This window comes from Notamacropus eugenii, chromosome 5, assembly GCF_028372415.1.
Source record: "Notamacropus eugenii isolate mMacEug1 chromosome 5, mMacEug1.pri_v2, whole genome shotgun sequence".
In the NCBI taxonomy this organism is placed as follows: domain Eukaryota; kingdom Metazoa; phylum Chordata; class Mammalia; order Diprotodontia; family Macropodidae; genus Notamacropus; species Notamacropus eugenii.
Window position 1 is genome coordinate 282,145,222 of NC_092876.1, and position 13,506 is coordinate 282,158,727.

Below are 13,506 nucleotides of genomic sequence, written 5' to 3' on the forward strand. Positions count from 1 at the left end.
GTGTAAATACAGGTACAAATGAAGAATGAGATATAAACCTTGCCTTCAAAGACTAGCACATATGAAACAACAAACAACATAAAATGGCACATGATTAAATGTACCACATATTATGTGGTACAAATTAACAGTGCAGAGTAGTAAAATAGAAAGAGCAACAGCCTAAAAGTCAAAAGACCTGAGTAACAGTCCTGGCTGGGCCACTTACAAGTCAATCATTCAGTATTTTCCTCAATTATGTTTACTTAGTTTGAGCTACACTGATTTTTGTAAAAAAAAAAATAATAATAATAATAATAATAATTTTATATAATCAAAAATCATCTATCCATCTTATTTTCTCATGATCCTCTCTATCCCTGCTTTAGCCAGTAAGTATTCCCCATCCATACATCTACAAAGTAATTTCTTCCTTGCTCTTTTATTTTGTTTTAAGATGCCACCTTTTATTATGTATAAGTAATGTATTCATTTAAAGCTTATCTTGGTATATAGTGTGAAATGTTGGTCTACATCTTATTCCTGCCAGATTATTTTACAGTTTTACCAGTAGTAAAGGTCTTTGACCAGGTGACTATTTATTTTCTTCTGCATGCTTCTTTTCTATTGATGGACTTGTCTATTTTTTAGCACTTTATCTCCTTAAACCTATTTCTTCATTTACAAAATAAATGTGTTGGTCTGGGTAAGTGTTTTCCAACATTTCCAAGTGTGAGAACCCCTTTATAATATCAAAAATTAGGAGGACCTCTAGTAAATATATTGTTATAGCCTTTGATTGAGAAAATAACAATGACAAAGTACTTCTATTAATTCAATAACCTGTAGATGAATTTATATGTTACTAATCATAACAACAGACATTTTAAAAAGTCATATATATCTATGGGCTATAGTCTACTGAAGATACGAATGTTCGCTTAGTTCTGCACTATAAATTACTACATAAACAAAACGTTTAACAATGTTAAGTTTGATAACACTGTTTTAACATTTAATAATAAAATTTAATAACTTTAAATACAAAACTTTAAATAAATAACATCATAACAACAGATGAAAATTTTAAGATACATTCTATTTTTAGAAAAACTTATTAACAAAGATCGAGACTTTAACCCTTTATCAAACTTTTATCTAAATAATAAATGATGGAATTTCAAAAAGGAAGTATTTTACAAAATGCAAGAATTTTTTCATTAAGTCCCTTCTCTCATCAATAACAAATTAATCCAGGGGCAGTGGTACAGTGAACAGAGGTCCTGGAGTCAGGAGGACCGGAGTTCAAATCTGAACTCAGACATTTGACACTTACTAGCTGTGTGACCCTGAGAAAGTCACATAACCCTAATTGCCTCAGAAAAAAAAAATTATTCCCCTATGCTTACAGGATTAAATATTCCCCAACCTAGGATTCAATACCCTTCCCATATGCTACCTGGCACTCAATTATTTAATAAATATATAAGTGCCTTACACAGAAGGCATTTTTCTGACATTTTCTCCCACTATTCTCACTCTTCATTCCATACTAGTCTACAAGTTTCTCCTTCCATTCTACAATCCTGCTAAATCCAGCTCAAGACCCATTTACTTGAAGCCTTCCCTGACTATCCCAATTCATAGTGATTTCAATTTCCTCAGAAATACTTCAGCATTTATTTGGATTATTTACAGAATCACAGAATCAGCAGGCAGGTAGCCCAACTATCCCCCGAAATAACTCTAATATAATACCTGACAAGTCATCAATTGGGCCTATGTTTGAAGACCTCCAAAGAAAGGGAAACCAACCACCTCTCAAAAACTGCCTATTCCAATTTGGCTTGCTCTAAATTGTCAGCAAAGTTTTCCTGACATCGAGTCTAAATTTGTAGTTCTGCAAGTTTCACCCATCTCTCCTACTTTTGTACTCTGGAGAAAAAAAATAAGTTATAGTCCTTCTGCATGACCACCTTTCAAATATATGCTTGAAGACAGGTATCACATATTCTCCCTACAAAAATCACAATTTTTTCAACCATCTGGGTTGCCTTCCTCTATACTACTACTTGATATTTTATCTCACCCATTTCTTATCTCATTAATTAGACTGTAAGCTCCCTGAGAATAGCAAACACCAGAAGCCACAGTTTAGAGATTTGATATTCCATAAAAGCCAATACAATCAATCTTGAATACAGAAAGTGCTGAATAAATTATGGTTGATGTATTCAAGTGAATTTAAAACATTAATCAGTTTTTAAATAATCATTAAAAGACAACTTTTCAGGAATATCTCTATTATGTGAACTTATGCTATATTAAATGTTACAATAAAGATAAAAGATTCAAAACACTCTATATACTCTCCCTCAAAGTATGAATTTGAATATGTATTTTAAAAGATTACATAAAATTTTAAATTCCTGTTGTGAGGCTTATAACTCCAAAAATATCTCCTACCTTGCATTGTGACAGGGAACAGGTTTTGGAATTATTCAACTAATGTTCCATAAAGGTATAGCCATTCTCCCTTAGTAAATAAAAACAGGAGTATTATTCTAGGTGAGCAGAGAGGTGGCACAGTGGATAGAGAACCCAGCCTACAGTCAGGAAAATCTGATTTCAAATCTGACTTGAAACGCTTACTAACTGTGTGACCCTGAGCAAGTCACTTAACCCTCTTTGCCTCAATTTCTTCATCTGTAAATGAGTTGCAAATAGCAAAGCACTCCAGTATCTTTGCCAAGAAAACCACAAATGGGATCACAAAGATTCAGACATGACTGAAAAAAGGAAACAATAATAAATTTTTCTAAGTAATAAAAGAGTGTTTTCCACACACTTCCTGTGTACTTCAATATGCACTTTGGGATATACTAGCTAACAGTTAGTCACATAATCATGATGTTGCCAGTACTGGAGAGAAACTATACTAACAAGGATCAATTACTTCTCACTGCTGATGTTGTGTTGCTAAAAAATAGCATTAAACAACAAAATGTCACACATTCAGAGTCAGTTCAGTGTAACTGAAAAGATTAATGTAAAGTTGGCCCGCACAGATTAAAAAAATTTTTAAGAATTAAAATACAACAAAATACTTAAGAGTAAAACTATGGAAAGTAATCTAATAGCCATCTAATTCAAAAGGCAATTTGGGAACCTTGTGATGCCTAGAGACCTCATTATTATGAGTATCAGTTACTACTACACAGCAACGTGAGAAAAAAAACATGGAACAAAGTGATATAATGCCATCTATGCTGTAGGTTGCAGTTTTTGAGTCTTAAAAAAAAAATAAAAGATTCAGGAGACTCAGAATCTCCATGCTAAAACTTACAGCCAAATAAATCAACTGTCTTAAGTTATTTAAAGTGTCCTAGTTAAATTTGCATAAAAATTTTTTTCAAAATATCTACAATGATTATGTAGAATCTATATTCTCCTGCAATTTTATATAAAATAAACTTTACTGTGAAAAACAAAAGTTATTTAGCTCTTATTCATGAGAAAGTTATTAAGGTGGTGGAGCCAAGATGGCAGAGTAAAAAGATGCATATACTCTAGCGCTTCCCCCACAGCCCACAAAATACCTGTAAAAAATGACTCTCAATAAATTCTAGAGCAGCAGAAGCCACAGAACAACAGAGTGAAAGAAGGTAACGTGGAAGGTCAACAAGGAAGGTCTATCTCACAGGACGGAGTTGAGCCCAGCCCTAGTCACGCAGAACTGGGAGGAACAGGACCTAAACAGACACTGGGGGCACAATTCCCAGCACAGAGGGTCCCAGATCCCTCAACCCACAAGCAACAAAAAAAGCTCCACAGGTCAGTGTGGGAGGGCTTTCCCAGCTGGGTGAGAGTGGCCCCAGGTTGCAGCAGAGGCAGCAGCAGCAGTAGCAGGAGGCTGGCAGCTACAGTGGCTGAGGAAGCAGCCTCAGTCCATTGTTCAGGCAGCTCAGCTTAAAGCCTCTGGCAGAACTGAGCAACTGATCTCAGTGGCGGCCCGCCCTCACCCAAAGCCTTGGAGTAGTGAGCAGCTGATTTGAATCTCAGCCTTGTACTAGGGAGAGGAGAAGCACAAGGACCCTCCTCTTGACAAAGGATCCACAAGTCAAGTAACCGGTTGGGAAAATGCCAAAAAAAGGGGAAAAAAATAAGACCACAGAAGGTTACTTTCTTGGTGAACAGATGTCTCCTTCCATTCTCTCAGATGAGGAAGAAGAAGGCATACTGTCAGAGGAAGTCAAGGCCTCTGCCTCCAGTACCCCCAAAATGAATATGAAATAGGGCTCAGGCTATAGAAGAGCTTGAAAAGTTTGTCAGCAGCCTGCTAAAGAAGAACCAAAAAAATGCTGAGGAAAATAACACCTTTAAAAAGAGGCTAACTCAATTGGAAAAAGAGATCCAAAAAGCCAATGAGGAGAAGAAGACTTTAAAAAGCAGAATTAGCCAAATGGAAAAGGAGGTTCAAAAGCTCACTGAACAAAATAGTTCTTTAAAAGAGAGAATCGAGTTCTGGGAAGTTAATGACTATGAGATAAACCAAGAAGTTAGAAAACAAAACCAAAAGTTTGAAAAAAAATAGAAGATAATGTGAAACATCTCATCAGAAAAAACAATTGACTTGGAAAATAGATCTAGGAGAGACAATTTAAAAATTATGGGACCACTTGAAAGCCATGATCAAAAAAAGAGCCTAGACATTATCTTCCATGAAATTATCAAGGAAAACTGCCCTGCTATTCTAGAACCAGAGGGCAAAATAAACATTGAAAGAATCCACCGATCACCTCCTGAAAGAGATCAGAAAAGAGAAACTCCTAGGAATATTGTGGCTAATTTTCAGAGTCCTCAGGTCAAGGGAAAAAATATTGCAAGCAACTAGAAAGAAACAATTTGAGTATTGTGGAACTACAATCAGGATAACATAGCATCTGGCAGCTTCTACATTAAGGGATCAAAGGGCTTGGAACAGAATATTCCAGAAGTCAAAGGAACTGGGATTAAAACCAAGAATCACCTACCCAGCAAACCTGAGTATAATACTTCAAGGGAATAAATGGTCATTCAGTGATATAGAGGACTTTCAAACATCAATGATGAAAAGACCAGAACTGAATAGAAAATCTGACTTTCAAACACAAGAATCAAGAGAAGCATGAAAAGGTAAACAGGAAAGAAAAATCATAAAAGACTTTCTAAAGCTGAACTGTTTACATTCCTACATGGAAAGATAATATTTGTAACTCTTGAGACTTTTCTCAGTATTTGGGTAGGTGGAGGGATTATACACATACATACATACACACACACACACACACATATACACACACACAGAGTAGAGGTTGAGTTGAATCGGAAGAGATGATATCCATAAAAAAAGAAAAATAAAAATTAAGGGGTGAGGGAGGAAAATACTGGGAGGAGAAAGGGAGAAATGGAATGGTGCAGGCTATAACATAAAAGAGATAAAGAAAAATCTTGTTCAATGGAGGAGAAAAGGAAGAAGGTGAGAGGGGAAAAGTGAAGCTTGCCCTCTTCACATACGGCTTAAGAAAGGAATAACAAGCTCATTAAATTTGGTATGAAAATATATCTTACACTACAGGAAAGTACGGGAGGAGGGGACAAATGAGGTGAAGGGATGATAAAAGGGAGGGCAAATAGGAGAAGGGAGTAACTAGAAGTGAACACTTTTGGGAAGGGACAAGGTCAAATGAGAGAATAAAAAAGGCAGGGACAGGGTAGGATAGAGGGTAATATAGTTAGTATTATACAACATGATTATTATGGTAGTCTTTTGCAAAACGACACATATACAGCCTGTATTGAATTGCTTGCCTTCTCAGTGGGGATGGGGAGGGAGGGAGGGAGGGAAAGAAGTAGGAATTCAAAGTATTAGAAATGAATGTTGAGAATTACTATTGCATATAAATAGGAAATAAGAAATATAGATAATGGGGTATAGAAATTTATCTTGCCCCACAAGAAAAGAGAGAAGATGGAGATAAGGGAAGGGTTGGGTGTGATAGAAAGGAGAGTACATTGAGGGAAGGGGTAATCAAAATGTAAGGTATTATGGGGTAGAGGGAGGGGAGAGATGGGAAGAAAAATTGGAACTCAAAATTTTGTGGAAATTAATGTTGAAATCTAAAAATAAATACAATTTTAAAAGAAGAAATAGTTATTAAAGTGGGTATACACTGCACTTATTCTTGTTCATTAAGCATATTGTGGAATTAAGTATATAATGCACTTACATGCAAAAAGCAAAAAACAATCAGTAAAATTATAAGGGTTATGCTTATAGTTCTACTGTAATAAGCACATGTTTATAAGCTTATGATTCTACAGTTCATTTATTAGTATATGAATTTACAAGTTGATCATGCAGTAAATGTGAAAGACAGCGGTGATACATGAGACACATGAGAGAGCTAGAGAACTCTACCGGTACTGGAATCTGATTATTACCTACAAAATGTAAAAAGACCTAAACAAAGATATCTTATGTGAACCCTCTGAAGAACTGTGGAAAGATATGAACAATGATCAAGGATCAGAAGGCATGGCTAGGTTGGAATCTGAACTGATGGGGAAAATTATGCACATGGATGAGACCATGGATCCCCTAAAAATTTTGAAGCAAGTTGTCTGCAATGCAACAAATCTGTAATTCTAACATATGAAAAATTTACATCATTTACTCAGACATTAAGGTAGCAATAACTTTTATAAAAGCAGGGCATCATTTTTAAAATAAATAAAATTATTCCCTTTGCTAAAATAAAAATAAATATTAAATTTTCTAGTTAAGTCTTCCTACATGGGTGTTCTTCATATACACATAAATAATTCTAAGAAAACCATTTAATACCTTGTTCTGCTACAGACTTCAAATATGCAAAGCAGAAAGCATCAAATCTAATACTAGTAATCCTATCTTACATTTTTATAGGACCTTAGAAAGTGTTTTGACATAAACAATCTCATTTTATCTTCACAACCTGAGGGGTAATAGAACACTAGACTAGAAAGAACTTCCACACAGGTTAATCTCAGCTCTTTTGTATGATAATCATGCGACCCTGGGAAGGTGACAATTTCCCGGGACCCCAGTTTCCTAATTTGCAAAATGAGACAAGTGAAAAATAGACGCATTCTAAGGCTTCTTCTGCCAGCTCTAAAATTCTATGACTAGCATATTCTTTGGAAATAGAATTTAAATAGTCCATTCTTTAAAGTACCAGGCTGGTATGCCTTGTTCTTCAGGACTACAGGGTAAGGAATTTACAACCAACTTCAAATCATGATTCATGCAAACTGCCTAGCAGCCAAAGGTCAGATTTTTAGGACAGTGAAAGCAGTGGAAACACATTTAGGGATGATATGAATATGCACATATGGCCACAGCTAACATGCCAATGACAACCACAAACCAGCTGTTTGGCAATCACACCACACAGTCCCAACCTCTGCTCTTCTGAAAAGGTTAAGAAGAATTTTCCAATATTGTCATTAGGAGGCACAGGTTAAGTCCTTGAATCTATAAATCAATATTTATATAAATTGAATTGCTAAAAAAAAATCCCAATATATTCTATCCCATCTTCTCCAGCAGACTGTTCCCTCTGTCATCCTTATTCTCTGACAACTCTACAAACTATCCATTGGATGTTTTCCTCCTGCCTACAAACACACCTATAAACACACCCTCAACCTAAAGCAAAACAACAACAACAAAAAATCCTCCCTTAATTTAACCCTCTACTACTAGCTATTATCTACAATCCCATATCTCTTTTCCTTTTTATGGCTAAACTCCTTAAGAAAGTAATTTACAATAGGTGCTATTTCCTTTCCTCTCACTCTCTTAATTCTCTTTATCTGACTTCCGATCTTATCATTCAACCAAAACAGCTCTCTCCAAAGTTACAAATGCTCTCTCAAATGCCAAATCCAATGGTATTTCTGAAATCCTCCTCTTTCTTGACTTCTCTGCAGCCTCCGATACTGTCAATCATCTTCTTTTTGATACTCTCTTCTCTAGGTTTTCTGAACACTACTCCCCCCTGGTTTTTCTCTTATTTGAACACTCTTTCTGTCTCCTTTGCTTGATCTTTGTCCAGGAAATATGCAAAACATTAAAGGTAAGTGTCCCCCAGAGCTCTATCTGGGCCCTCTTCTTGTCTCCTTCTACGCTATTTCACTTGGTGATATCATCAGCTCCCATGGAATTAATTACCATCTTCTATGCTGATGATTCTCAAATCTACTTAACCTGCCCTAACCTCTCTGATGAATTCCGGTCTTGCATCTCCAATTGCCTACTGGACATCTTGAACTAGATGTCTCACAGACATCTTGTCCAAAACCAAACTAATTATCTTCCCCCTTCCAAAAACCCTCCCCCTCTTTCTAATTCCCTTATTAGTGTTGAGTATACCTCCAATCCTCCCAGTCACTCAAGCTCACAACCTAAGTGTCATCCTTGACTCTTCCCATTTTCTCCTTCCTACCCGTTATCCAATCTGTTGCCAGGATTCATCAATTTTATCTTTGAAACATCTCTCCCTGTATGTCCCCTTCTCTTCTTTGCTGCCAAAACAACCCTAGTGCAAAAGCCCTCATAACCTCACACCCAGACTATTTTAATAACTTGCTGTTGACCTCCCTGTTACAAGTCTCTCCCTACTCCAGTACATCCTCTACTCAGTTGTCAAATCCACAGTTTGACATTCAAAATAATCTGCCCCCCCCCCCCCACCACCACCACAATCACCATTCCAGTCTTTTTACACCTTACAGTCTGTCATGTATTCTGTGATTCAGTGACACTGGCCTACTTGCAGTTCCTCCAAGACACTCAATCTCCAAATTGGACATGTTCAGTAGCTGTCTCCCATGTTTGCAATATCTCTGCCTTCTGATTTCTCCCTTGGTCTCTTCAAGTCCCAGCTAAAATCCCACCTTCTACAAGAAGCCTTGCCTGAATCCCCTTAATATTAGTGCCTTCTCTTTATTAATTGTCTCCAATTTATCCTATGTATAGTTTGGTTTGTTCATAATTTTTTGTATGTTATCTTCCCTATTAGACTGCAAACTCCCTGAGAAAAGGGGCTGCCTCTTGCTTTTTTTTGTATCTCCAGTACTTAGCAGAGTGCCTGGCACATAAAAGGTTCTTAATAAATGCTAACTGACTGACTGAAGTCCTAAGCCAAGAATTAGTAAGTTATTGGTCACTGTATATTGTTAACTGGTTCAAAACTTCATGACCTAGTGGATTGAGAGCTGGCCTTGGAGCCAGGAAGACCTAGGTTCAAGTCCCATCTCTGACACAGTTTGTGATGACGGGCAAGTTACTTAACCTCTATGTTCAAAGTAACTAAGACTATTAATTGCAGAAAAGGTATCTACCTACATTAGTAGAGGATGTTTCTTCATCCAGTACTTCTCCATGAAATGGTAGATCCAATCCCTATCCTAGAGTTAAGTAGTTCTAAAAGAGATTGTTTTTTGAGGGGGGATCGCATTTTTGGAAGGAAGTTAATAAACTGAAAAGCTTTGATGCATCAGAAATATAAAAAAAAAAAAAACCAAAGTATTCACTGGGTTACAGACTTTTAGAACTGAAGATGATCTTTCAGATATGGTGTCCAAACAAGTTGTGCTATTAGGCTGCATTAAGACAGGCAAAATAATAATCCCGACTGGTCCCTTAATTGCTGAGTCCTTGAAGCAAATCATTTAAGAGTATGCAATCAAAGGAGGTGACAAACTGTACTGTCAGAAGAAGTTCCCTGCACTCAGGTGGAAGAAGAAGAGGGGAAAGATAAAAGACAGAGAGGCAGATAGGAAAGGACAGAGGGGAAAGGAGAGAGAATATGGAGGAAAAGGAGAAGATCAATAGGTATTAATACAACATTTTAGGAAAGATGTTAATAACCTAGTGAGTATCCAGAGGAAGACAACAAAGTTGGGAAAGGGTTTGAACACCATGCTACATGAAAGTCAATGTCAGACTCAAGATCAAAAAAGATATGGACAGGATAGAATAAATAAGATGCTTCAAATATCTACTACAAGTCCTTCACTTTTTTAATGAGCAAAAGTGAAACCCAGAAAAAGTTAAGTAATTTGTTCAGGATCAGAGAACTATAATTAGTATCATCTCCAGACTTTGAACTCAAGTCTCTTGAATTTTAGTCCAAAGCTCTTTTTAATTATATACAAGAGTAGATGGACTCACTTCATGCCTGTCTTTTTGAAAGTCTAAAAATGTGTACATGATATCTATGGAAATTCAGCGGAATAAAATCAAAATTATTAAAAATTCTTAAAATCAAAAGTGTAATAAAATATGAGGCATCAGGGTGGTAGTGGACAGAGAGTGAACCAATATATCAGCAAAATGTGGAATCCTGTTCTGCCTCTGAGATATATATATATATTATATATATATATATAATATATATATATATATACACATAGAGAGAGAGCTATTAGCTGTATGAATCTAGATATGCCATTTAACTTCTCTGTGCTCTCCATAACAACTCTCTAAGACTACACATTGCAGAGAGAAGTGTCAACTTTAATTGATAAAAGGAGTTTTTTCACCTGAGAGTTCTCTACATCTGGGACAGATCAAAAGCCTATCCCTGATTTTAAAAAAAATAATTAAAGTAATTCTTTATCCGGGGTAGAACTTTGTTATTTTAAATGCTAGTCCCATAAGCAACTATTTGTTGCTGGTGCAATGCGTTGAAAACGTCTAAAAGTAATTCCTTCTATTCATGCACAGACTTCACCCATAAATGTTTCTTTTCACTCTAGTTTTGCTTTTTTTTTTAAATGGAGAATTTGGTCTCCAAAAGTCTTGGAGACCATATTCTCCAAGATCCCAAAAGAAGAAGGAAGGTTCTATTCAGAAATAAAAAACACCACGTTTTCAAGTGAAAGTTAAGCCAGTGATTCCAATTCTAAAGGGAGATGTGATTAAATCACAGCTGGAAAGTAGTAATAACAGGGCGACACAATGAGGTCAGAGGCATGAGCAGCCAATCAAAGACATGAAAGTGTTTCCTGCAATATTAATAGTCCAAGGAGGAGACCAATCACAGAGCAGCAAGCCTTCTTCTGACAGCCGCAGAAGCCGGAGAGCCAATCCACACACACCGGGGGCTGACAAAGAGGCGGGGAAGTAGGTTCATTGAAGAAATTCTGGAGGGTGCAGTTACTATGAACTCCGCATGCAAGTAAAGCCACTCGAGGGGTCACCAACACCCAGCACAAAATCAGCTGAAATTCAGCCGGGGGCAAAGTCACCCCATAATAATTTCAGCAATCCCCCCCGAAAAGCCACTGCAACAACCCACAACTCAGAATTCCAGACGAAACGCATCCTACCGCGAAATGTCAGACAGGCAGCGACCCTCCCTGACAAACGCAGTAAGTGGTCGCGCGTACGGCTCGTGCAGAAGGACATACACAGAACCCCGGGGGGTCTGCGACCGCGTGCTGACCGGCTCCGGGCAGTGCCGCAGGCTGCAGTGTAGTGGCCCCCGCCGCCGCCGTCCGTCTCCCCCACCTCCGGCCATGCCGCACTACCGACTGCACCAGGGATGGGGAGCTTACAGCGGGAGGGGAAGAACACGAGGAAGACGATCTTGCAGGGGGAAAACAGATGTCGGTTTGGAAATCGTTCTACTTCTCCGAAGTAATGTTTTTTTAAAAAAGGAAACCCGCTGCAACAACCACCAAAACAAAAAAAAAAAGGAAAAGAAAAAAAGCCCAATGCGCCCCGAAAAGCAAACCTTTCCGGCCCCCAGGCCCCCAGTGCCTAAACGAGTAAGAGGCACTCCGCCAACAGCGGCCGGCGCAGCCCCCTGCGCCATTCCCAGACGCCGCTTACGGCGAGGCCCCCATACGGCGGCGTAAGCGCCGCGGCGAGCTAATCACAACACGGGGACGCAACAACATGGCGGCCGCGGAGGGCTCGGCGCTGCCGGAGAGAGTTTACGCTACTCCGCCGGCGTACGGTCCCATGCGGCGGAGCAGCGGCTGCGCCCTCCAGCGTGCGTAGAGCGCTCCGTGAATGGCGATGCCCGGCTGACAATGGGGAGGGGGGAGGGAGGAGGGAAGGGGGGGGGATAATAAACACTCGAGTCCCTACCGATTCCTCCTCCTTCTCCATCCCGGTGGGCATCTGGGGCACGGCCCTGTTGATGGAGACGCAGTCGTTGAGGTCGGGCATGTCCTTGCCGCGGTAGATGGGCAGCGGTTTGGCGGCGTCCAGCGCCCGCGCTCGGAAGGAGAGTTTACTCATTGTCTCCCCGCCTCACAGGAACAGCCCGGGCGGCGGCGGCGGCGGCGGCGGGGCGGGCGAGGGGGGGGAGGGCTCCCGCCGCCTCCTCTCCTTCCTCAGTGCAGCACGGCCGGCCCGCTCCTCCTCCTCCTCCTCACTGCCCCCGTCCACAGCATGGGCGCCCACCCCGCCCGAGAACAACCCACCGCCGCCCGCGGCCGCTTCCACACACTAGATCCGCCGCTCGCCCGCCCGATCCGCTCCCTGCGCCATGGCCAACATGGCGGACATTACCACAGCGGCGGCGAGCGATCCCGGCAGCCCGCGCGAGGGCGCGCCCCCGCCGCGGGGACGCGCCTCGTCCTCTCCCTCCCTCCCCGCCGTCCCCTCCCTCCCTCCTTCCCTCCCTCTTTCCTCCCTCCTTCCTCTCCAGTCCGCTCCCCTCCCCACCCACTCTCTCCTCGGCGCGCCCCCGGCCCGCGGGAGTGTGCGCGGGCCCTCGGGCCTCCCAGGGCGAGAGGACTGCGGAGAACCGTGCGACCCTCCGCCAACCTGACTGCCGTCAGGTGTGCGTGGGTGGGCATGCCCCATCCCATGTGGCCCCTGCCTCCCCAGCCCGTCCCGGCCGCGCGAACGGAGGCGCTGGAAGATGCAGGCTCACCCCGGCGCTGCCCGGGGGCGCTTCGGCTCCGTGGCGAGGAAGACAGCCCGCACGGAGTACCCGGGGTTCAGACCGGGCTCATGCCCAGGCCGCCCGGAGCATCCTCTTCCTTCACGCTCGCACGCTACCCAGGAGGTGCGAAAACACCGTAGGCTCGGTCCACACCGCTCGGACACAACTCCAGCCTGGAGCCCGTCCGGCCCCCTGGGGAGCGACGTGCCCCCGACCCCTGCCCTGCCTTGGGGCGATACCTAGGGCTGTGGTGCTGCCCAGCGAGGGGATCCCGACGCTCCCCGTCGGGCCGGATGCGCGGGCACCACTCACCTCTGTCCCCGCGGACCCCAGAGCCTCAGAGCGCGGGGACCTTCTGATGCCACCTGCAGCTCTCCTAAGGGCTGAGAAGTCTAAAGGATTCTTTTAACTTAAAAACATCCAATCCACAAATGTGCGTCCATGGGCAAGGCATTTCACTAGATGCTGGCAGGATAGAGTTGTGTAAAGACACGGTGGTCTCAGGCGCTAAGTGGGGAAGCAAAAACAAATCATTTTA

General features: G+C 41.3%; 1 protein-coding gene across 2 annotated transcripts in view; it reads right to left on the bottom strand.

Annotated features, from left to right (window-relative positions):
* EPC2 (enhancer of polycomb homolog 2) overlaps positions 1–12,316 on the bottom strand; it is a 155,818-nt gene extending 143,502 nt beyond the window's left edge. For both annotated transcript variants that reach the window (XM_072613157.1, XM_072613156.1), the window contains exon 1: positions 12,164–12,316. In XM_072613157.1, coding sequence (XP_072469258.1) covers positions 12,164–12,316 — 153 coding nt within the window. The remainder of the gene's footprint in view (positions 1–12,163) is intronic.
* Between the last annotated feature and the right edge of the window lie 1,190 nt (positions 12,317–13,506).